Source organism: Falco rusticolus, chromosome 2, assembly GCF_015220075.1.
Source record: "Falco rusticolus isolate bFalRus1 chromosome 2, bFalRus1.pri, whole genome shotgun sequence".
Taxonomy (NCBI): domain Eukaryota; kingdom Metazoa; phylum Chordata; class Aves; order Falconiformes; family Falconidae; genus Falco; species Falco rusticolus.
Genome location: NC_051188.1, coordinates 26136103 through 26162370, shown reverse-complemented (window position 1 = coordinate 26162370; position 26268 = coordinate 26136103). Strand labels below are relative to the sequence as shown.

Here is a 26268-nt window from a genome sequence, read left to right as displayed (position 1 = left end):
AAAAATTAATTTTGAAAGGATTTTTTAAATTAGACATTGCTAATAAAGAATTAAGGTAATTCACATAATTATTTAATACAGTACATGAAAGCAAAAATTGTGGCCATCTTACAGTACACAGCATTGAAGAACATCAGATTAATTCATTATACAGGCTGTTTTAAAATTATTTCATAACCTGTGCCACAGTAATTAATGCGATTACTGAGATCAGAGATTAAATGAACTTAAAGCAGCTCAGATGAATTTCAAATGTATGATAAGGAATAAATGAATAATGAACACTTGCTATTGTTAACAGTTTTCAAAGTTTGCTGCTTTGATGGATAGCCCATATTCCATGCACTTAATATTTACTATAAAGACTCAAAAAATCTTCAGGGCAGGAAAATTTACAGCGTGGGAATCCACGCTGCCAAAGACCCTCATTTATAACTGCATGTGCAGACAGAAAAAGCTACACAAATACGCAGAACACTTTGACAGAGAACATGCTTTAAGAGTTTCTAATCGCACACAACCTCTATACATCTTCTCTTTTGCACACTGTGTACTTTCTTGCAGTTGCGCTAGATAAATACTAGAAGTTTCCAGACAGCTGAACATGAATTTTTTTGATGTTTCACACTCTCACAGTTGAAGGTCTTTTGTTGTGCAAGACAGTGGTTGCTGCTCATAGGAGAGTGGGCAAAATGAGTAGAGATTTTGAGGGGGTTTCTTGGTTCCCTAAAGCTCACTGCTCTTCCGGTCCCTGAAAACTTGATTAAAATGTTTAAAAAGCCTGTAAGGCATTCCAAGCAGTAGCACAACTAATCTGAAAAACTGGGGCATTTGTAGTATTAATAATAGCTCAGTTTCCCATCCTATTGCAGAAAGGACTCCAAGGCCTCAGGGAAAGGTTGGCCCTGATGTCATGGCATTGAGAAATGCAGTTCATTAAGATCTTAAGCAACAAACAACAGCAACAATTAGCTGCTATACTCATTCTTGATTTATCGCTAAGAAACAGTGTCTACAAATGGAAAGGGCCTAAAGGGTCAACTTGCACATCCTCTTGCCAATTCGTGATTGTCCCTGATGCTTTTCCAGTGCTTTGCCAGTCTGTTTCTAAGAAGCTCAAGAAGTAAGGGTTTTACTACTTCCCCTTGTGGGGGTATTCAAATTCACAGAATACTCAATTTCACTTTAACTTTTCATACTCTGTTGCCTAAGTAAGCATTTTTCAACTCTGATCCCTTTCCTCTGAGGTTTACCTCTTTGTTCACTGACAAACAATTCTCCTCCCATTTGTATGTTTGCATAGTTCATAGCATTTATATTACCACGTCTTCACTTTTAGACATTAATTATGCCACACACATACACATTTCCCTTCCTATATCCAGCTCCTTAAACACATTTGCTGCTCTTCTTATGGCTCCTTCCATTTCAGGTATATACTTCCACTAGCCAGTTCCCAGCAAAGAGAGCAGTAAGAATCTGCTTTATCCATTACAAATAAATACTAAAAACTGAATGAGGAAAAAACAAAAAGTTTTTTGCTTCAAGATAAGAGCTCTGAAAAAAATGAATGATTAATCAGGCTGTTTCAGGTGGAATTTGGGTGCCATGAGATATTCTAGGTGTTATAACGCTAAGGACGCAGCTTCAGTCTCACGATAAGCTTTCTGTCACCCTGCTGATCTTCAAGTTTCCTTGTTAAACTGAACACAAAACAGCAATGCATTGACATACATTGTTTAGGCTACCAAAACGGACTTTGGTAGACTTACGCCAGGAGTGGCTTTGTATTAATATATAATAAAATAATTTGATGATGCAATACATTGAATGCTGGTATAAAATACATCTTAAAATATCTTCTGCTTTCCACCTGATTTTTTACTTTTTCTTTTTTATTTAGGTAGCTTATGAACTTTTTCTGTTTGCTTTATCATGCCTTAAAGATTCACATTATTTTCAAAACCACTTTTCTTTATCGATTTTTACCTTAAGATGAATCAACTCATGATAAATCAATTCAAGGTTAATTTCTAAACCTACCTTCCCTGTATCTTCATTAATTAATGAAACTATATTTTAAACAGCATCTTTCATCCCTAAAGTATCCCTCAACAGACACATCAGGAATTATCTGGAGAAAACATTTATTGGCTAACATACCTCATCTGTCCCTCCCATATCAGATTTTCTGTAATGATTTAGCCCCAAGTAGGATTTTTCTTTCTAATGGCATAATGGAAATGAATATATATCTAACTTTGACTCTGGGGCTCTACGGCAGACTTCCAAGTATGTTGTAGAATACATTTCACAATCTTTCCCCAAGTGTAGCTCTGACCCTTAATTTTTACTCTCTTACCCAAGTTATCCCCAACTCCCTTTCTTAAATGCAATGACATTAAAGTACATAGCTGCCCCACATCTTCACCTTTTGCCTTCCTTTTCCGAGGAGGAGGATCTGGTTTTGAGCATCTTTTTAATACTTGTTTTATGCTAATAACTTGGGGGGGTTTCAATAGAAATACATTTTGTAGTGCAACTGTTATCCCACCATAATTCCCACATCTTTGCAATAGCTGGCAGCAGCAGTTTAAATTACCCCACTTTGTACACAAGACTCCTGGTATTTTCATATAAACATTTCAGTTCTTTGTTTTACAGATAACTCATTCAGCTGCTAGTTTAGGAACAATCCTTTCACTAATTATATACCCTAGCTGAATACCGTCCCTCTGTCTGTCCACAGATATTCCTTTATCTTTTGCAATGCCTTCATGTATTTAACTGCCCTCCTCCTGTGTACTAAAGCCAGACAAGAAGATTACTGTCACTTCCAACTGTCTTCCCTTATTCCTCAGTTTAAGGCTCTTATGTTGTTTCAGCCCCGCTCCTAGGAAGCCATTTTCTCAGATATTCTGGTGGGATTCTAGGAAAGCCAGATTTCATTGAAAGGGAAAAATCAAAATGTCAGCACTCTTAATTTGAAGAAAAATGGTTGCATTTCAAATATAGTAGATATTATCTTGAATTCCTTCCAGGTTCTGATATTTCCTTTGTTTTTCTTACAAAAGTAACAGTAATAGTACTTAAAATACTATTGACTTTCAGAGGAGCATAAATAAACCTGAAAAGGGCTGTAAGAGGTTTAGGTTAATTTCTTTTCTTTAAAAAGCATTTTCTCACATATGTTATAATGGCCATACAATTTACAACTCATTATCCCAACTAGTAGCTAAAAAATAACAACACGTTTTGTCCACATACACTTCTGAGACTGCTGGAATATTTATGAGAACTGGAGCTCTGGTATAAAAAAACAGCAATAAATTTACATCTTCTTTTGTTTAGTTAAGTAAAAAATATAATGGTAACAGGACCTTGACTTTAGCATTTCCTAGTATGAGTGGTGGTATCAAAACAGGGAAAACATTCACTTTAAAATAAAGTTTAAAAGTTTTTAAAAATAACAATTAATGATATACTGCAGCCTTTGCCTACCTTATTACTAGAAAATGAGAATCAAGAAAGGACCATATTATTCAAACTGTTATTAGATTTTGGTTTATTTCTGATAAGGTCCCATCTATATGAATAATATCCCTTTGTATTTAACAATAGGTAAGGAATAACAACAGAAAAATCACCCTGCGCTCCGGCTGTTTCTGTATATCGTGTAGAAGTTGTTTTAATCTAATGCGTATTGTTGCATAATATCCCCAGGCACATTCAAGTAAAAGCCAAAGCTGTACAGAAAAGCCAACATTTTAAATGGGTCTTGTCATTAATGCTTTATTAATTGCCCCAGGCAATGCAAACCCAGAGCTAGGCAAGCTATAACAATATGACACTTTAAGGTCAAATCCAATTCCTGCTGTGTTTTATGGAGTGGGCCAAATATTGAGTTAACAGCAGGAAAGAACAATTTATTGGGCTTTTCTCCTTCTCCTGATTATCTGTTCTAAATTAGATCATTTAGGTTGTTTTTCTCCAAAAACAAAACACCTTTTGTCCACTCAACTTCAAAGAATCTTTGATTGTTTCTGTTAGAACAATTCTTAGTAAGATCTACCTTTTATTTAAACTGTACCTAGTGTACTGAATATAAAGATATGAAATATAAAAACTTCTTTGTCCCTACATAAAACAAAATACCATAAATGAAAATGCACGTTTCTAAATTTATTTAGTATAGAAGTTACCTTCACATCTGAGGTATCTCTTTGGCTGTTCCTCCAAGACCTGGCTACTGAAGAGAAGGTTCGATCTGGGTGGTCAAATTTGCCATCATTTGCATTTAGAAAGAATGTTGTAAAGGGCTCCTGTAGTCAATGAAATGAAGATGGATTAAGAAAACAACAGAAGGAATCATGCAGCAGGTTTCTAACAAAATCTAAATTACTTTTGCAGATCAAAATACTTCATAAAGGCAGAATTAAAGAAAAATATGACACATCATGGTTATATCCATGCATGGATATCTCTACTGAATATCTTAATACATTTATTGGCACTAACACATTTTACACGCACAAATCTTGAGTTCTGGCAGGAAAGGTTATTTTACATATATTCACTCTTCCATAAGACTGATTACCCATCAGCAGCAGATCTGTGTAGCTTAGTTCCAGTTCACAACAGCTGCCAACTTCACTGCAACAATTGTAAACGCCCTCTGTGTTATTTATATTACCACACTTTGTTTACCCCTTGTAAGATGGTATGCCAAAATAAAATCTTAAAAAATCTGTGGCCTGGATTTTCCTTTTGTTTTAATTTAATTTAAAAGACCTCATCAGGTTCCACTTTGCCTCCCGTGGGCAGAATGGCTCTACGATACTTACAACGCAGACTGTGGTTACAGGATATCTATTTACCATTACTTTGGGGCACAGGTACAGAGATGAAATATTTAGGTTTTGTTTTTGCTAATTCTGTCTGCAACCACACTCCTAATACTTACTAAATGGAAACAGCCATTAGCTTTTGAAGAGTTCAAGTCTTACGCAGTCTGGAGAACCCATTTTTATGTCATTGCATTCCACTGCAGGGAAGGGATTAACAGGGGACCAAATCCTTAACTTGACAGCAGAACCTGAATTTTGAGATCAGCTCCCTGGTTTTCCAGCACAACGCCATTAGCTCTCTGATTCAACTAATATTTGGCAATATGTCCATATAGATGAAAACTACTTCCTTCTCTTTGCCAAAGTCTGATGGAAACTATTTGAAAAAGTGACCCTTTCATTAAATAGACACCCAAATTTATTTCCTTGCACGTCCTTATCATTTGTAATTTTTGTTAATCAAAGCAGTTCATAATCACCAGATTATAATTCCTATTACAGTATTACCCATCTACTATTTGAATTTTATTCTATATAAGCTCTACTTCCTTTTCTGAAACTTTTGAAGAAAGCAGGGAACTCCTCCATTAATAAAGAAATTTTGAGGGAATTATATCATATTATACCAAAAAAAAAAAAACATTGCGTTTTTAAATTTCCCATGATTAAAGAGGACTGAAGTAATTCATTTTCCATAGTATTTAAGGGCAGTTCAAATATATGGAAAGCACGGATGCAAAGGTAGTGAAAGAATCTAAAAAGACAAGGAAAATAAAAGAGGGAATTCAGACTTCCAGAGACTATTGTTTCTCTAATCTTTAAGCCTCATGTCTTCCCAATTAATCTTCTCTATCATGCACAACAGTCAACACAGACTACTTTTTTTCAAAGAGAAAATCTCTAAATTTCTTTCTCTAAATGAGAAGGAATGGGATATCTCTCTTATTGTCATCATACTATGCCAGTACCTTTGAAGTAGCTTAAGGGAATTGTTTATATTTTAACAAAGATTTTTTTTGTTTTTTTCTTTTTAGCCAGGAAGAGTATCTTAACTTTCAGTGTATGAGAGTGCAAATATGGAATAATTTTCATTAAAATAATGCAAGACATTTTACTGCTAATTGAATGGTGGGGTTCTTTTCCATATTTTCTTTTTCTCTTAAAACATTGGGATTTTTTTTTTAAAAGATACTTCCAAAAGAATAGGTAACAATCTAAGAAATAGACTTTCATCAGTGCATTTATTCCCATCACAGAACAAAAATATGTGTTAAATAATTAATTTAAAATAATTAAATTAAATACAAAGTCATCACAATATCATTTCTTGTTGGAAGACCCTAACCCCTATTGAACAATGACTTTGCATTCATGAATACTGAAAGAGTGTGTGGCAAGTGAGGAAAAGATTTATTTGAAAAGAACATTTGACTTTATCAGCAGCTGAATTTGGTAAACAGTATAAAAGTATCAGAATGGACTGAAATACTGAAAGAAATTAACTTTTTGTGTGTCCAGATTTTACAGTGCTCCTTATAGTGAACTTCATGTAAAATATAAATGAAAAAGTGTATGATTCAAATGCAGAGCTAGCAAATGGAAAATGATATATACAGGAAAGGGATTATATTAATTTATTTTAAAAATCTACTAATATTAGAATTTCAACATTAAATTTACATAAATTCTTTTAACATTAGAATTATTTTCATTTTAACTGAATTCCTCCCCCAAATCTCTATATATTTGCAATAGCCATCTTTCCAAATTATGCTATTTTTCTAGCTTACTCATACTGAAAAACTTTATATCTTGTTCTGTCTTCTACCATCCCCTATCTATCACTTTTTTCTTTATAAGATATGTGTAATTTGTTGTGAATAGCACAGTGGAGCAGACTGTGGGTCACTGCTGAGGTTCTGAAGTCAGAAGCAGTTGATGGATTTTAGAAAAGCAGAAACCAGGAAAATGATGTAATTACAATGAATTATGTAAAAATATTAATCCAAAATTCCATGACAACATTATTTTAAGCATCTGAGACAAATATACAAAAGCAATAAAATTCATAATCAAGGATTAAACTTTTAATAGCTGAGCACTACAGGGTGCCCTATTATGCTATCCTGCTATGACCTGTTGTGCCTAGCTTTTTGGATTTTTAATCCTTAGCAGAAATTCAGAGCTTTCAGTTGCTTTATCTCAGCCCTCTCACATAATTGTAAGGTAATTTTTATTCTCTGGAAAGTCAAGTGCTTATATAAATACAATTCATATCTGTATTCAATATACTCATTTAAATACTGTTATTCTATGATACCGATTACTGTCATCTCATGTAAAGGTTTTGTTGCTGAGAAAGCTATAAAGCTGCACAACGTTTTCATTACAACCACTTCTCACTTCTTCCTAATATTCTGAATAAAATTCATGCCTTGCTTACTGCCAGCAAGAAGAGAAATTCATGGGGTACTTGATTATGGTGAATACAAGCTTGAGCTGTGGGAACACGGAATTTTTCCATTCAACAGCACTTCTCTCCCTCCATCCCCTTTTAACAGTGCCTCGTCCCATTTGAATCATTTATGGTGGGAGTAGGGGAGGGAGGAGGAAGTGATGTGTCATTATAAGACATCTTAAGTTGCACAAAAATGTCTTTTCAGCCATTTGTAAGAGAAGGAAAGAGTATTTGGAGCTTTGTCAGTGACATGCACCTTTTGTCTGACATATCTCTGACTATACTGCTCAGACCTACCGAAAATGAGACTCAGATTCACTTCTGTTTACAAAAGAATTTCAAGTTCTCCCCACCTTTGAGCCCCACTAAAAACTAGTTTCAGCTCGGTCAGATCTGACTCATAATAAATCCAGAATTTCTTCTACTTTGTACAAGTACTTGGTCATAACAGAAACTGGAAACCTATTATACCCTAACAAACTTCTTGACTACCACATTAGAGAATCATGCTTTCTAATACTGGTCTCTGTTTCAATGAAGGTGTAAGCGATTGACACAAATACAACCTTCTTCAACAGCAACTACTGAGACCATCCAACACCACCATAACTCTCACCTATTTCACCCAAAAATCTGAAAACAATGCTGATATTCACATTCTACATGATTCAAGTCAGAATTATTTTTTCTGTCTACTCTTCTGCTTTCTTCTGTCCACTTTTCAGGTTGGCACTCAAGTCACTGGAGTATGGCATCCTGACGTAGCACTCTTGGTTTAAACTGTTCTGCCTTCTGCAACTTAAATATTCACTGACCCAGACAGAAAGCATGTGAAAAAACTGACTCTTGAGCCAGGTGGTAAGGTCATCTAGTCATAAACTATGAATATTTAATTTCATTTATACAAAAATGGAACTAGGTCAACAGAACAGTTCATCCCTTTCCAGAATACCTTTTATTCTCTTTGCTGGAGCAAACTTGTGGGTGATGTTGGCTCCCATGGAATAAATAGAATTTTGGAGGTTTAGATCTAAAGATGCAATGTGCAAAAATGTTTAGCCATGGTTTGATTTCAGTAACACCTCAAAGGAGGGGAAGGCAATATTATATAAATCATGGTGTTCTCTGTTAGTTCTTAATCATCATTATTAACCTGACGACAATACAGTAGACTTTCACATTCACTATCTATCTCTGCGAAGTAGTTCTCTAATCTTTAATCTACCACTCAATTTCGGAAAGCAAGATGATCACTTTCAAGAAATAGCTGATTTTGGTCTTGCTAATCTCTCACAGACAGGAGATTTCAGTAACCATGCCTAAGCATATTGTTTGAAAGCTTTTTTTTGTTTGTTTTTTTCTTTGTATCTTCTCAGGGATAAACAAATACTCTTCCTTGAAAGGAGTAACTTCATGGAACAACTTCAGACTTCATGTGGAGGCTTCTAAAAATCCTTACATCTAGCATTACAGTTGGACTCAATGATCTTAAAGATTTTTTTCTAACCTTAATACTTCTATGATTCTATGATCATGTGGGATTCATTTGTAATTATAGCATTAAATATTTCTAGGCTGTGATTCAGTTCATTTTTTATGAAGTCAGTTAGAGGATTGTTTCTTGATCTTTCAGAATTCTAATATGATGTAGTGCTCTGAAACGTACAATAGATCAGTTTAAATAAACATGTACAGGTAAATTTAAGAACTGTTTTGGGAGAGTTTCAGGGGCAGCTGTGTAACCCTCAAAAGTGACCATAACCAATCTGATATATGGCCTGGTGAAACTGAAACATTGCTTATCCTGAAAATGCTTAAATTTTCCTCCTATCATTTTTACAGGAGAGAATGGAGCACACCTAGACATGTACAAGCAGCTCGTAGAAAATACAAACAGAAGCTTAGCAGATGGATTAGTAGCTCATGGCTTCAGTTAAGGATTACACCCTATTCTCTTATGTACAATGAAAGCAGAAGAAGAACAAAAATAATAATAAAAGTATTATACCTGCTCTAATTATCAATAGCTTCAACATATTACATAATAAGCTATTGTCATATTTTTAAAAACATAATCAAATAGGTCACTTTTAAAGACAGATTTTTACCGGACACTCAGTACACAAAAGAACTCAAAAAGAAAACTCTACTGCCAATGAAAAATTTATTAATGACAAAACAGAGGCAGTGACTGATGATATCAAAATCAATTAAACAGGACAGAACTGAGGCTAAGGCATAAAGTGCCTTTTATAAAAGTAGCCTGATACATCAGATAAAGGAAAGCAACAGAGGGAAATATAAAGCAGTAGGGAGCAGATTATCACAGAATTGACTCAGAAGTATGATATTACAAGCAATATTTTGAAGAGAACTGACAGGAACCAGATTGCATCTGTCAAAGCCAAAAAGCAAGAAAAAAAAAAATAATTAAGGTTTTGTGGCAATTACATGTTTCTCTATATCCATACTTCAGAGTGGCTGAAACTTCCTTTCCTACTGCAAATACTGTTTCCTCCAATACAAAGCTCTAGGCAAGCAGTTTCTCCCCTTTGATCCCCATTACTCACTACTGCTTTGTTCTGCTTCTATGTAGATTATTTCATTCCCAGTACACTTTGTTTGTTTGCTTGTTTCTTTTTCTCTCATTTTCTCACTTTTTTCTTTCCCTTTTCTTTTGTTCTTTGGTCTACAGTCTTTCCCGTGATTTTACTTTCCACTCCTCTCTTTCACTCTCAGTTCGTCGTAACCTTCTACCAAAACCCCTTCCTCAGCACATCTTTTCCCATGAATTATCTCCAATCTCTTAAAATACTGAAAGCATTTTTCTACCTAAATCCCTGCATCTCCTACTGTCCCCTTCCTCTTTCTGGACCAAACAATCATTTACCTTTTAGAAAATGTTCTTACCCAGTTGTCTTCACAAACTCATACCAAAACACTAGCTCAAGAAATTAATGAGCAAGAAATCCTACTTTTAACTTCCAGAAATGTGACTTAGCATTATCTATCAACTTCACTGGCATAATCTTCTCCCTTAGGATTTTTCATCCTTCATTTTGTAGCCAAAAATATCTCTCTAAGGATCACTATGACTTTATAATCCCCATCACTATAACCTTTTCCTGTCTCTGTACACTCTTATTTTCAAATCTTTATTTTGGGTTTCCATATGCAGCCTTATCCGATGTCACCACGTTATTTACTTTTCCCCTTTTCTGAGCTTTAAACTTTCCCCACATCTGTCTCCCCCTCACTTATGTTGTCTCCTCCCACTACTGATTGCTTTTCCTTGCTGGTCACTCCTATTTAAATAACCTTTAAAACACCCGTCTAGGTGTGCCCCCATATTTAAATTCTCCCTATGTTGTTTTCCCTGGAAAGCACTGCTTTTCCTTTTCTTTTCTGCTTTCTATTCTCACATATGCTGTTTGCTCTAACAGATGTAATTTGTCAGGTCTATATTGCAAGGCCATCAAGGCAGAGACCTTATTCGCTCCCTCTTTTAGCACAGAAGAGAAAGAGAGCAAGAACACCTACAGTATTACATAAACAACAGTAGTAAAAATGACACAGCATTAGCCTAATACAGGAAATGAATACTCCTTGGTGTGTTGTACATCCAGCCTGTAAGCAGACTTTCAGCCCTAAGAATTTGCCGACAGGCAAGAGGGGAACCTTTGTTGAATAGCAGCCAAAATTAATAGATAAACGTGCAAATAAAACCACTGTTTGCAATATACTTTAAGGCAACAAAGAAGCACATGTGAACCATTAAAAGTATTCACAGTACATGAATAATTTAGCAACATTTAATAGGAGTACAGTGATCACCCCGTATAGGAGTGTAATCAAGGCTTAGTTTCCCACGGGTTAAGAAGTATATCCTGAAATCATAGACACATGAATTCTTCCCTTCTGAGCAGAAAAACAGGACGTGTCTAAGGAAAGATGAGATGAGTGAAAACTCAGATGCTACACTTTGTGCGACTGCTTTGTTTGGTTGTGTGTGAAACATGCTTAGAATATACCTTATGCTACAGATTTTTATTGGTCGGGTGTAATTTAAGTTCAGTAATTACATAGCAACCCAATTTTTCATTAATTCAGGTTTCTCTGTGAAACTGTAAGTCTCTCATCAACACTCCTGTTTCAGTAATTCATTGTACTAAGATGTAAACTGAATTCAGATTCATTCTATCTTTGAAGTTTTGCCCCTTTCCCTAGGTCTGATTTTGAGGATAGTATATAAGCATGAGGTTCCAGAATTGAAACAGCAAATGAAAGTTACGAACCACATTCTTACATTTCTGAAAACTGTTAAGTTGTTTATTCATTGAGAAGCATAGTTCATTTGTATAAAATATTGCTCTGTACTGCTTTAATATAAAATTGGTTCTTTAATTCCCCCCTCAATTTGACAGCTTAATGTGCTTCTTATGAAAGATTTTTCTTTAATGTTGTATATACCTGTCCCTAACTGGAAAATAATAAATGAATATACAAGTAGTAGCAGCTTTCTGCATCGTCTAGAGACTTTTTTTAAAAAATGGATTTAGTTTTACATGAATTTTCTTCATTGTCTGTGTCCTTACACCACCACAATTTTGTGTCTAAATTGTATTTCAGGCTGTTTGGGTAGGAAGGACTGCCTGATCACTACAAATGATGAGTATACACAGTATACTTAGAGAAATTCTAAGATTTTAAGGTAGGGAAGAACAATAAGCTTTTGATAGAAAGGTACTTTCGTTCAAAAAATCTAAATAGTGGTAAGTGACAGAGGAAATGCTGTAGATAAAGATATTCATGAAAACCAGGATCTAGAAATACTTACAATACGAACAAGCCAAGCCAATGTAGAAGTAGATGTAGAGTAGTGAGTGTTGTAATGATAAGGTGGAGTCTGATCATCTTCCCACGTCTCATACCGTTCTGCATAGAAGACTGCTCTCTTTGGGTTCAAAGCACCAATAGGCTGCAAAGGGATAAGAGGTCAAATATATTATCGGCTGAAGGGCAGCATGTCTGAAATGTCATAGGTTAATTCTGCATTAAGATTCACTACATAGGAGACTGCAACCAAACTCATTCCATGCTGTAGTAATCCCTTCAGATTGCTATAATCTTAGAAATTTCTTTCAAAGGCTTTGTGTACTGAAAGTCTTATGACTTTCCTTATTTTAATTGACAAATATAAGTGATCCACATCTGCAAACTTTCAAGACCTTGAAGTATGAGTTGTTTCCCAATTAATTCAGTAACGTTGTTCTGGAAATAGACTTCTAAAACTGCATTTAAAATGCATTGAGGCCAAACTAATATTTCTGTTGCTGTCATTCACCATAATCACACAGCTAATGAAAACTGACTTTTGCTCACACAGGATACTTTGTAATGCACAGTTCATGATGAAAAGATTTCACACGGAACTGCTGGTGGTGTCTGGTGATCCTAAGCAGAAATACTTAAAAAACATGCATAGTCCTGCAGGATTGGATGTACTTTCTGACTGAACAAAGCCATGTTTTACTGAACAAAACAAGCTTTATACTTAAATACAATACAATATGGAAATTATTCACAAATTCAAAGTCCATTCTGGCCATACTTTACAGACAACCTCTATAAATTAGTTAAAAAACAAAAGAAATGTAAGACAGTAGTAGGAACTGTTGGCTTTGATGTGCCTACTCAAGGGATACATGCTTTTCTAGGGTTCTTTTAACTCACTTTATCTCAGAAATTTTTTTGCAAAAGATATTTGTTATTGTGTGATACAAAAGTCACTAGGATAAAGAAAATACAACAGAAAGTAACTAAACTGTTGAAATAAATATGTAAGTGATCTTGAATGTGTATTTCCAGATAAGATAGCAGTAGTATACTTACTATCTGCAAAGAATGTTCGGATTTTAGCTTTTGTAGTAAAATTAATCAAACACACAGTTTAATACTTAAAGGGCTGCATACTTCTGCACCAAATAATAGTATAAACTTACTATAATTATTTGTATTAATCAAAAATTAAGAGTTAGAACTGATATCACTAAGGGAGTTACAACCTGAAATCAAAAGTACTCAAGGTCTTTGACCTTTTTCAAAATGCTAACAGGTATTTTCCCATTTCATTCCACCCCACAATTCTTCTAGTGAGTTAAAATCCAAAGTCATTTGGAATGGAAATACCAGTACAAGGTCAAATCAATGGGTTTCACTACACTGCATATGTAACAACAATTTTAAAGCTACAAGGATTTTATTCCTTCAGCGCTGCTATGTTTTTTGAGATGGCTGTTAAAAAGGTTGACAAAGAACATGATGTTTACCAATTTTACATATTACAGTTTGTTTTTAAATAGCAGTGTTTGATGAAAACTTACATTTTAAAACATTATGGTTTCAGTGTTTTTCACATGAAACACTCTGGATGCCTAATACTTTGCTGTGTCATGGAGATGTTAATAGCTTTCTCATACATGTAAAATGTATGAGTAATCCCTAAAGATCAGTGTTATCTGGTGCAGATTGCACAGCAAGACCTTATGAAACATTCTTGAAAAAGTAAGTATAAGCCATTTCCTAACACCTTCCAGGCATGTTTCCCAACTACTGCATAAATAAACAAACAAACAAACAAACAAATACTTGCATTTTTGTTATACTCTGGTTTGTTACACATCCTGCCACTGTCAGGATACGCTGGCATTATTATAGCCTATAAGTTGCCAATATATAAAAATGGTTGTTCAGCTACTTCCTTGACGGAGTATCTTATTAAAAGACATTATTTTCCTATTAAGACTGACTAACTGTGCCAGATACATGCACTTTGCTAAATTATATCGGGACACTGCTTTGCTTCAGGGACTGCATGGGACCTGCCGATACCACCCTCGTTTAAGGTACTGTGCATCCACTGCTCTGGCAGGACAAATTCCAGTCCCCAACTGTGCTTTTCAAAAGCTAAAGCAGTAGTTCACACTCTCACCTGTTAACAGGAGATGTCACCCTCTCTGAGAAGGAAGCACAAACTGGCAGGCAAATCGGTGAGACTGCATTTTGCAATAGACAAACACCCTGACAGTATCTCTGCCCTTCACTGTGAAGGTGCATCTTACCCTACGCTGCAGTGAGTTCTGAGGCTACAGAAGACAGAGGCATCATCTGCCAAAATATACATATATGTTTGAAGCCACAGTAGGGAAGGGATATGGTGATCAATGCAAGACTGAAAATCACAACTCCAGGCCTTTCAAAATATATTTGAAGCTGATCAGGTATCTTTCATCAAATAAGCTATGTGTTTCCATTCTTCAGTGTAAATTGATTACAGTAACATGAACTGAGAAGCATAACTGATGCTCAAAAATAATCATAAGGTATTCCATTTTATAGACTAGTTTAACCCATACCTTTAAATAACCCTTTTAAATAAATAATATATATATATAAATATATAGAGAGGCAGAGTAGTTAATGAAAAGGTACTTCCTCTCAAGAACTTGAGAAGAATTTTCCAAAGTCACACAAACCACAAATGCAAACACACCATCACACTTTCTGTTTCTTCAGGGAGAAGTGTTATTTCAATTTAAAAGATAAAAGATACAAGGTTGTAAGATGGTGCATTCCCATTTTCATGTAAAAATGCCTGCACAAGTAGCTAAAATAATCTACTTTCAGAAGACACATGTTCAATTTATTAAATGATAAACGTAAAAAGCCCTATTCTGAAGATTTCCTTCATCCTCATCAATATTCTTTTCAGAGTCAGAATCCATTTTTCTTTCAATTACTTTCAGATTCATTTGAAGAAAAATGCTGAAATGCACAAAATATCTGCTGAATAAAATGGACTCTTTAAGTGAAATATCATGAGAGTCATCTCCTTTCTTGAACGGTATGGAAATTTTCAGGTGAAAATCTCTGGGAAGAATCATTTCTGGAAATTACCCTTTCTTGCCCCAGAAAGAAGGAAAGAAAGAAAGAAAGAAACAAAAGGGTGAGGTAGATCTTGTCTTCAGCTAGAAAGTCTCACCTCGACTCCTCAGGACAAATCCTAGATTGGATGAACTAGTGATCTGGATGGTAGCCTGGGATTCAGGAGATACAGGTTCATTTCTGTCATTCCACAAAGATTTCTAGTGTGTCCCAAGTAAACTGCTGAGGAATAACTACAGCTTGCAATACAAAGGTGTGCTAGAAATCCCTGAGCCAGTGGGGGGGGGGGGCTGGCATGCAAACACACCACCATGTATGCAAGGATGACAAGTGGAATCCCAGCAGCAGTGCAGCTGTCTCAACGCAGCACTGCATGGGGAGGAGAGCTGGGAGCTGCCCAGACTCATACAACTGCAGCTTCTGGTTCAGCATTCCATCAGCTATTTCTGGCCTGTGGGGAAGAAATATAAGGAACATCTGATCCCCCTTTTCTCCCTTTCTGTGCAGTAATGGAGACCCCTATGTGAAACACTTCTCCGCACATTAACAGAGAGGACTTGAATGTCCCCTGATGCAGGAAGCCATACACACTGGAAATGCTAACAGGAAGTGCCCATTTCTCTCATCTTTTTGTTGTGCAATTTAAATACTTGTTGATTAACCACAAATAGATCAGCCTGTGCGTACCAAATGACCAGGCATTTTCTGAAAGCAAAACCTTCTGTAAATAAAATAGTAGGGAGTAAATTCAGAGAGGTCTGTACCTGGCTTCCTTAGTGGTTTTCTAATGTCCATGTGGGAAAATGCTGTTACCCAAAGAAATGCTAACAGTTCATCCTTTCTTAAAAGACATACATTTTCTGTAAAGACTTTAAATCTCAATTGCACAAAGTACCAGCTAACCCTGGTTTACTCTGATGAGTAAATAGCTAGATGATCATCCTGCTAGATGACAAGATCTACAGTAACAGTAGTCTCTCACATTTCTTGTGCAATGTGTAGGGTATGTGGAGTTCTGGGCACTTTTCCATAGCATTACTGTGCCATTCTCAGCCCAGAAAGTCTGAGGTTTTGTCAGGTTTTAATCTAATACCATGGCTATAAAATGGAGATAAATTTTATTTATGGATCAATCTCTGTATCTTAACATAATGGAAGAAAGTAATTTTATTTCCATTTCAATAAGAACCTGCTGCTGTGTGAACTAGTCAAAATGACTTGCAAAAACAATACAAATGCAAAGCTCAACCCATGTCCTATGTCTCAGTCCAGTACCTTAACCATAAGATTAGTACAGAAGCTGAATTTGAGTCTCACAAATTGTTCTGAACGTTAAAAAAAAAGTTCTTTTTATGACGTTTTATAAAATACTTTTTCCAAACATGTTGTTTGTCTTTTTATTAAAAAAATCCCTCTGCAAGGACTCATACCAAATAGTATTAACTTTTCATAAAATGGTTTTATAAGATATTCTTTACTCCAACCAAGCAAAACAACTCGCTTTATAACAATGTCTATCCAGCCACTTCACTTCTGATATACTAAAAGCTGCTGTTTGAGTTTATTTTATGCTCCTTTTTCATTTAAAAATAAAGTATTTACTTTAACTTTAAAAACACACTGCTATTCATGTCATTCTTTTCTATCTGGTTAATCTCTTTAGACATCTGGCCTTTGAACCAATGTATTGTCAATACATCTAGTGTTTATATCCACTGGACATGTTATGTTAGCTCATGTAATATTTACTGTTTTGCCAGCTATCTTCATAGAACTACATTCTCTCATGAGAGCAGAACTGAACGTAGCATCCAATTTATCCAGCCATTGAAATATTCTGCTTATCTTGACTCTAATTCATGCAGCAACTACCTTACCTGTTTATATCTCTCTGTTTAGCTTTTTTTTTTTTTTTTTTTTTTTTTTTTTGGGTGTGGGTGTGTAAGGTGCTCTGCAATATCGTGGCTGGGTGCAAAAGAAATCTTGAGCATGGCTTTGTTTGGCTCTAGCTCAATACAGACTGAGCTTTTCCTGACTGCTTGCTTTTTTACTAAAAAACCACACCAAACAACAACCTTTAAGTAGGACATCTTAGGATGGTACTTTAAAGTGTAAAATAAATCATAATTTTATCCAAATTTGTAAACAGTTTTTCTTCAGCATACCAATATCAACACTATCAAATATGAGTTCTGGCAGGTTCAAAGTACCGGAGTTTCACTCAGTAAATTAACATTTTATTTAAGAAAAGAAAATGTTTAATTGTGTGGCTTAAACCAAATGAGAAACTCGTTTTCCTTCTGATGGTAGGGCTGCGTGTGGTAAGGAGTTTAAGTTACAGGAACTGATCTCATTTTTCCAGTGAGTGGCTCTTGATAAGCCCATAAACTCCATTCCACAGCATACACATTTTTGGAAGTATTAAGTGTGGTTTCCCTTGAAATATTCACACTTCGATGCATTCATTTGCATTATTACATTTAGAAGCCTTGGGGCTTTATCACTTCCTTTTCTTGAAATGGCACAGTAATAAGGAAAAGTGGTTATGCTTATCACCACCCGTCAGTCAAACACCTTCTATATTAACAAAATATAATTTTTTCCACTCAATGAATGGGCGTGTGATGTTTCATACACATGTCAATATTAGTATTACTTTGCCTGGTGAAGAAATCATTTTATTTAACAGGATGTATGACTGGAAGTAAATGAGGAGAAATTCCCATTTACACTTTAATGAGCAGGGACAATGCAGCATGTCAAAACCATGCATTCACTAAAATTTAGGAGTAAAAGTCAAACAATTTTGCACAAACAAACCATATCACATTTTAAGTGTGCTGAAACCCTGAAAACCTCAGTGTACAGTAAGGCCTGCATACACGTTTCCTGTACTAATGTTTAATACCACAGGTATTCTTCCAAAGGAAATCTCAGTGACGAAGAAAATAAGCAGATCACCTGGTGGTTTGATAGTGAAAAGATAATCTATGTACCTATGACAGCCTCTTTCATTAGCTTTTCATCCTGTCAAACAATAAACATAACCTTTAACCTTGTATATGTAATGAATAAAACTTGAGCCTACACTGTCTAATCAAATGAGTGGTCCAATATATCCTGCTGCTATGGCACCTTCCATGCCCATGGGCCCTGGTTTTAGATTTCAAATTATAACTAAAAGCAAAAGAAAAACCTTGATAGGGAAATTTCCAAACATTTCAAAGAAAAAGGGCAGAGGAATTTTCAGGCTAATATTTAAATATAATTGTTCTGAGAGAACAAGCAACATCTGGATGTAAAAGTACCACAATAAGGAGCGCTACATAAAAACTGAATAAAATTAAATGGAAGGAAAGAACAAGTTACACATTCAAGATGGCTTTGCAGTAATGTAAATATTTAAGTTTGAGTTAAATGCAAAAGGCATATGTTTTACTCTGTCACTGACACCATAAGCAAGCCAAACACATCTAGTTCCATTTCCACAAAACATATGAATTGCATTCATCGTGTATGCTCACTCAGGAGTTGTGATGTTGCAACAGTGGCGTAACATGTTTTATTCAGAAAGCCTAGGAATCAAAGGTTAAAAAATTGCAAAAGTACTGTCAGTGATCATAATTGACACTGGAGCTTTGCACGAACTTTGTGAGATAATACACAAATTATTTATTTTTTTAGAAGTTAGATTCAGCATCTATATTTAACTACCAGAACTTTTTTAAACCAACAAAACAAAGCATGATAGGTGCTTTCTCTTTAAATTTCATTGCTTTAGTGGCTTCTGCCACATACGCAATAGTGTTAGAATTCCAAATAATTTCAAAAGATTGTTTGAGGGGTATTAGTTACTAAATATTCAGGATAGAGGCTCTGTGAAACCTAAGAAGGGCAAACTTGCAGGAAGACAGAAGGTCAGGAACTAACAAAGGAGATTTTATCCATCAACAGCTTAGCTGGAGGTTCTGATTTGCCATCAGATCCGCAAGAACATTTCTCCATTGCAGGGTAAAACCTGACAGAAGGAAGTGGCTCCTCATGGAAAGGATACTGTGTGTGCCGGCCCCAGAGGTCTGGCTGAGGCTTGATCGCACATCCCGGTTCAATAACATGAACAATAAATCACTAACTCCTGCTTTTAAGCACTGGGCTACTCAGGATTCACTTCCCTAACAAGGAAAGAAGGGGCTTGCCTACAGATATAGGACAATATTGAAAATGAAAACAGAATTGCCACAGAAATACTTCAGATACATTCTGATTTTGAAGATTTTTACTGATAATGCACAAATTGAAACAGGTTGCTGTTTCAATGCATAACAGCCCAAGTGCACAAAGTAAGGCATTTCATGTTAAACTGGCCACTGCCTTTTACAAAAAGTCATTAATCTATTTTCCCATCTAAAATCATTGTGAAATGAAACCTATCAGATGCTATTATAATGAACACTGGAAACATTTGATAATTACACCCTTTTATCCTGAGGGATCTCACAACACTTCATAGATTGCACACATGTTCTCTCACACATCCACGAGGTAAATGCAGCTCAGATATTGCCAGAAAGGAAAGACCATTCTCCTTAACTAGTTCAGTGTAGGCTTTTTTCCAGGGGTCAAAACCCTAGCTTTTCCAGAGGAAACCACTGGCAGCTTTTGAATAAGAGAATGCAGTTATCAAATTGGGTAAGAAAATGTCCTGGAGCAAAATACTGCTGTGCACATTGCATGGATTCTTGAAACGTAAATAACATGGAACTTGATTTTACATTTCCTTTTAAGGGAGAGCACTACTAGGAGTGCAGCAATACTTAATAAGATATACAAGCACTAATTCCATAATGAGTCTTTACTAACTCATGAGGAAAACCTATCTATTCAACTATCAAGCTACTTCCTGTAGCAATTACATACCTTAATAGGCTGCCATAAAAATTTGGATCCAAGCAAAACTAAGTACCTCATGACGGACTCATGAGACGCTGACTAATCTTGTTGCACTTCACCACATGTAGTGCTATTAATACTAGAAAGAAGTGAGTTTGAGAGAGTTTGAAAAGTGTAAGCATCATAATGAAAGGTTTATCACTATAAACAACTCCAAAAGAAATATTTTTATACATGCTAGCAAGTGCAAGATGATCACTGGCCTTTATTTAACTCATGTCTGTGGAGCTTCTTTTATTGTTCTTGGCACAGATTACAATAGCATTACAAAATTGAAAAACATATTTGTGAAACATATCTATAATACTGTGAAATACTGTGTCAGAAGTTTTACACAACATAAGTAGAGTCTCAACCAATTTGTTTACATTTGAGGTATACTTTGAGTGTAGTTTAATTTCTGCGTTTATTTACTTGTTTATCTAAGAAAAAGGGAGAGGAAACCTAGGTGTCTCCATCTGCTATTACGCAATCAGGTTCTACTCAAATTATTTTGGAAGTCTCACAAAAGTAGGCTTCCAGGAGCAGTTACATCTGGAGGTACTGCAAGCACACTTTCCAACAGGGATATGAGACTGTGGGATGCCCAGGGTGGGATCTTTCTGCTGCTGCCCAGGACGTGTGCTTGCAGGAAGAGGAGGAAGAAAAGCAGACTTAAGGCAGAAGCCCCAGAAATTCTCATCCCTGACCAGCAGCAGAAGGGAAAGCAGGGGCTGCAGCACAGGGGTGCAGAACAGACCTTGGGGGTCACTCTCTCCTCTCCAGCCTCACTCCTTAAGTCAGTGAGTGACAGCCTCCTGTGGTTCTGAGCCTCACTCAGCTTGTACAAGCAACTTCACGCTCCTGGCTAAGGAACTGCAGCAAGGATGCAAGAAAGCTGCAAGAAATTCCTGCTGGGGATGTTGCGAGGCTACCCACCTTCACCGGTAAGAAAGTGCATACACTTTCCTAGTTGACATGAACCAGGAAAGATACTTCTCACAACTCAGTTTCAAACCCTGTATTTTGCCTTTATTCCATTTGGCCAAAAGTAGTGCCCCTCCATATACTTCTGCTATGCTTGGCCAGAACATACCTTCTCCCCAGCCTGTTGACACAATCAGAGTATCAGAGCTGGGTATAGCTGGCAGTCTGGTGCTATTAGAGAAACAAATACTAGGAACTGTTCTATTATAAAGCACCAACTGCTCGAGTCTGGCTAGAGGACAAAAACCACAAATAACGATAGGGCGGAGATACTCCAGGATCTAAAATACACAATACTTGTTTACTGAATAATCATTAAACCAAAAGGAGGTGCTGCTATTACATTACTCGTCTACTGAAAAATGAAGTGAAAAATTAGCCAAAGCTTCTTATTTCCAAAGGACCAGCTTTCACAATCTAAGGGAGATAATTAGTGAGATCAAGTGGTCTGACACATTCATGATCCGCAAGTCAGAAGGTACAGAGGAGTTGCAGGTTTGGAACCAGATCAGTCAGGGACACAAAAGCAGCATAATGTAGAGATTCAGTATAAAAAGATTCTAAAATAGAAAAGCCCATTTCAGACTTTTCTGACTTAAGATAAAAAACTAACTTAGCCAGACTATAAGTATAAAACAAAATCTCCTCCTAAAAGTGCTGGCTGTCTTTAACAGAATTGACACGTACCTTTGAAAGATCTCTGAAGTTTCCTGGAAGGGTCAGGTCTAACTCCTCAGACTCATAGTTTGTTAAGACCCACGGAAATACAGGGTATTGGTTCAGATCATTGTATGTTCGTCCTATTAAGAAAGAAAAAGTTTTAAGAAGTAGGAAATAGTGTCCACTACTTCAGCTGAAAAACAATCTAGCAGTTACTTCTATTGCATCACATACTCCCAGTTCCCACCACTTGACAGAATCAGGTATAAATCTTCCAGACAAAAGCAACCATTCAGAGGCACTTATCTTGACTCAGAAGTCAATGCAGAAATCAGCGTAATATAAAGAGCGCAGTATTTTTCAAGATAATCTAAAATGTACCATATGCCAATAAACACTTTCCTTTTTATTTGCATTAAGTTTTTTTCATAGCATGAATGTTGAAATTTAAAACCACTAGACTATTATTTTCCTAGCAACTGCATGGGGTATCATTAGCTGGCAAAGATTAAATGAGACTCCAAACAGCAAGGGGATAAAGTTGAGGTTTGAAAATCTAGGTCTACCCTAGATAGACAATATTAATCCATTATTCCTCATGGCTCTTCTTCACTGAAGTGAGATTTCGCTGCAATAGTGGAATCAAAGTGGAGGAAGTCATGTTTGCTTTAACACTATTTCATAAGCACTTTGAAAATCAAAAAACATTTTTCCTCCCCTAAAAGCCTAAGCTGACTGCCCCAGGCCACCCTCTCCAAACATAATGAAAGAAACATCAATACCATCCCAGCAGCTCACATGTGCAAAAGCCATCTTTAGATACAATTTCAAAAGAACAATCTGCAACTGAAGTGAACTGTAAATTATGAATTAATTACCAGAAAAATTGTGTTTGGGAAACACTGTTTTTTCTGTGTCAGCTGGTGGTTAGTAGTATCTAACATTTCAGTGATAAGACAAATGAAGTTGCTTAGTAACAGAGCCATCCACCATATTGATTTACTGAGAACCACACAATATGCAACATGAGTCTTAAAAAACAAAATCAGGTCATAAATATATGTGTGTGTGTATTTATATAATATAATTAGCAGACTGAAATAACCCAGGTTAACAATTCCCAGTCCTGCGGCAGATTTACAGCCCTGTCTCACTAACTGCTTCCTTCCAGGTTCTGGACAGATTCCTGGGGTACAAAACCCGGCACAGAAAAACACAGGCTTCCTTGTTCTGAGTAGCATTTGCAATTCTCCACAAAAATCAGCTCTGCTTTAATGAAATGTGAAACTTTCACTGCTCTACAAACACCTTATTTTTTTAATAGAAGTTGATGGACAAGGAGAATGTTTCTATTTTGTACTTAGTTTCACTGAAAACAGGAAAAGTGCATATCGTTAACAACTGTGTGTCCTCATTTTTACATTTTGAGCACATAGGTGTTCACAAGAATATAAAAAAATAACTGAGGTGCAAATACAACTGTTAAAAAAGCAATACCAGTACAGTGTGCCACACATAAATAAAGATGGATAGAAACAAAACCAGTCCTTCTTTAATACCAAAAATAAGTGACTGCAAAACCATTCTCATAAAAAATGAGTATGAGTATCAAAAAAGTAAGTCAAGAAATACACCAGAATTTATCCATGTGAGGGAAGAAACAGAAAGGTACTCTCTGGCAGAATATTAATTGTTTTAGTTGGGGGGTGGGGGGTGGGGGGTGGTGCGTCTAGATGTCCTGAAGTAAGACAGCTCTGCTTCATTTTCCACATCTGCCAAATCAATATATTATTTTCCTCTTTTGCAAGGGATTAGTTACATACAATTTTTAAAGTTTCTTGAGATGGTCAAATTCAAGGTTTTATGAAATATGGCCTTTATAACACTATACCTGTATATAATAAATGTTTTTCTTACCATCAGAATCCTCAGTTAGGTTAACCAGAAGAGTGTGCAAAAGCCTCAGCAAAAGAAAGATATTTGTGTTTACGTAAAGAGCAGACTAAAATAAATTTAAGATTCAGGAAGAGAATGACTCAAATGACTGTAGTCTATTAAAAAGCATAAACAAGACTAAAGATTCTTCAGAATCAAAAGTTTTATGGAAAAGTGTTCACAGTAATAAAGACCTCGCATTGAAAACACTTTATAGAAACATTTGGAAATGTGAGAACATTTGCAAGAGTTCAAAAGGAAATTTAGGGTTATCCAAAATTATTTTTATTTTCACAATTGAGATTTTCCATACTCTTATTTTAATGAATTTTGATATTAATTTGATTTCATTTCAATTTTAATATTCAGTCAATAAGATTTTGACTCTTTGATCCTGTTCCACATGGGAAAATCACAAACATGTGAATAGCACAAGAAAAGAGCAACCCTAAGCCTAGCTGCTGTACTTGAGTTCTCCTTTGCTGTGTGGTTTTGATAGGTTACTTATAGTACAGACACACAAACAAATTATCATGTGGAATTAGCCCCATTCAGGACACTGCAGTAACTCTTGTGTGCAATTTTTTACCCCATGATGAGAAATAATTTGCAGCAATTTATGTCTCATCTTAGGTAGGATAAGCTACAAACAACGGAGCCTTCATGATTATGTATTTGATAAATATACCCATAGTCTTGTGAAAAAAATATTTACTTCTCTCCTACTTCAATATTTATAAAACATGTTTTATTTATGAAGAGATTAACTACTAAGAGTAGCTATTAATCTGTTTAGAAAAAAGTTAGTAATTTATTTTTCTCAATTCACCAGTTTTCTTTTTAACGCCAACAGATAAAAATGGCTTGAGAAGATGAACCATAATTTAAATTGTGAAAGGAGACCAAACCTACATGATGAGATAAGACCACACAACTATGCTTATCTGAGTGGAGGACAGTGATCTAGGCCTATAATGGGATTACAAATCCCTAATTCTAAACATGCATAAATATTAGTGGTTTAACTTTATTAGGAATGCTTTCTTGATCTGTTCTGGCTTCACAATGATTATTTTCAGCATAAAGTCAGCAGATGAATATATTTAGTCGTCTCATCAATTGTCTGGTTCTTCCCGCAAGAATTATTTGGTTCTTTCTTTAGCTAAATAAATATAAAACATAAACCTGTATTGCTATTGGTAGTCCCTATACCTTTTCAGAAGCTTCAGATTTCCCTCCAAGTAGGCTTACAGAGATTAATATTAAAGGCTGAATATTAAATATCGCAAGCCTGTGACACTAATCTACTTGAACAATAAAACAGGCATAGTAAATGAGATCTCAGAAATACTGGATATGTTTCTTCATTAAAAAAAAGTTTTTAATTAAACCATCCAATTTAATGTTTTTATATGGCACTTTAGTTTTGAAGGTAAAGTGAGCTAGAGACAGCTGACAAAGAAATTATAACTGCAATTCCTTGGTGAAAATGTTAATGACAGCAAAATATTGTTTAATTAGATGATTGCAGCATCTGGATTAACACTCTTTAAGAGCGATGTTCCTGTGCTTGTCTGCTTCTTCACACTTTACAGACATTTTGTCATCTCTAGGTCATTAGGAAAGAATTTTTAATGATTTTTCTAGAAGCAAGTAGTTCGAGTTACATCTAATTAGATGACAATAATAAGCCCAACACATGCAGTAGCTAAATATATACATAATTAACCAGTGAGGGCTTGTACATCACAGAGTAAAAAAGTGGAAAATGCTAAACAGGCAAAAAAAAAAAGAGGGAGGGGGAAGATGTTCATCTGAATTTATTACCTGACTGAAGATGTCTTTTTTTTTTTTTTTTTTTTTTTTACACAAACCTTTAAAAATAATCCCTTTCCAGTACAAGAAACGGCTTACAAAAATTATGCGGATAATTATATAAAACTTTAAAAAGCTTTGGCACATAGTATTTAAAAGAATTAAAATTCCAATAAATACAAATACAAACACATATTTCATATTCTGCCATTTGAAAAGGAAAAAACAGCAGAAATCAGTTAAACAGTGAGAAAGATTTGAAAACAAGACTTCTAACTAAAACAGTTGTTTCTAACTATATTAGAAAATGACTTCTTGTTCCCACTCCTCTTGATTCCTTTTGCTGCGGTGGGACTACTTTTAAGTACTTGTAACTGCGAAAAGTAAAAATTACTCTTCCCTATATCACCCAGAGGGTTCAGTTGACATACATGGTGATCACATGCAATATGGCCTTTTCCTAAGTGCCTGAAGAAAGGACAATTAGTATAATCATAGCTGCTTCCAAGCCTTCAAAGTGAAAGGATCCCTGAAATGGCAATAGGTAGGAGGAGGGGGAAGGTGGCCAGGAAGACTTATGTCTACACAACCAGAACAAAAACCAGGGACATGGAGAGTATAACACTGAGACTGATTGATAAGTAGCAGAGTGCAGTGTTTACCTTTGGGAGAAAAACCCAGAGCTGTAAACAT

At 35.6% G+C, this 26268-nt stretch overlaps 1 protein-coding gene across 6 annotated transcripts in view; it reads right to left on the bottom strand.

Moving 5' to 3' along the window:
* The window catches only part of NBEA (neurobeachin), a 509705-nt gene that overhangs the window by 64571 nt on the left and 418866 nt on the right, over window positions 1-26268 (bottom strand). For all 6 annotated transcript variants that reach the window (XM_037377448.1, XM_037377449.1, XM_037377452.1 and 3 more), the window contains 3 exons: window positions 21853-21965; window positions 12143-12283; window positions 4203-4322 (listed from right to left, as the gene is read on the bottom strand). In XM_037377448.1, the coding sequence (XP_037233345.1) occupies window positions 4203-4322; window positions 12143-12283; window positions 21853-21965 (374 nt within the window). The remainder of the gene's footprint in view (window positions 1-4202; window positions 4323-12142; window positions 12284-21852; window positions 21966-26268) is intronic.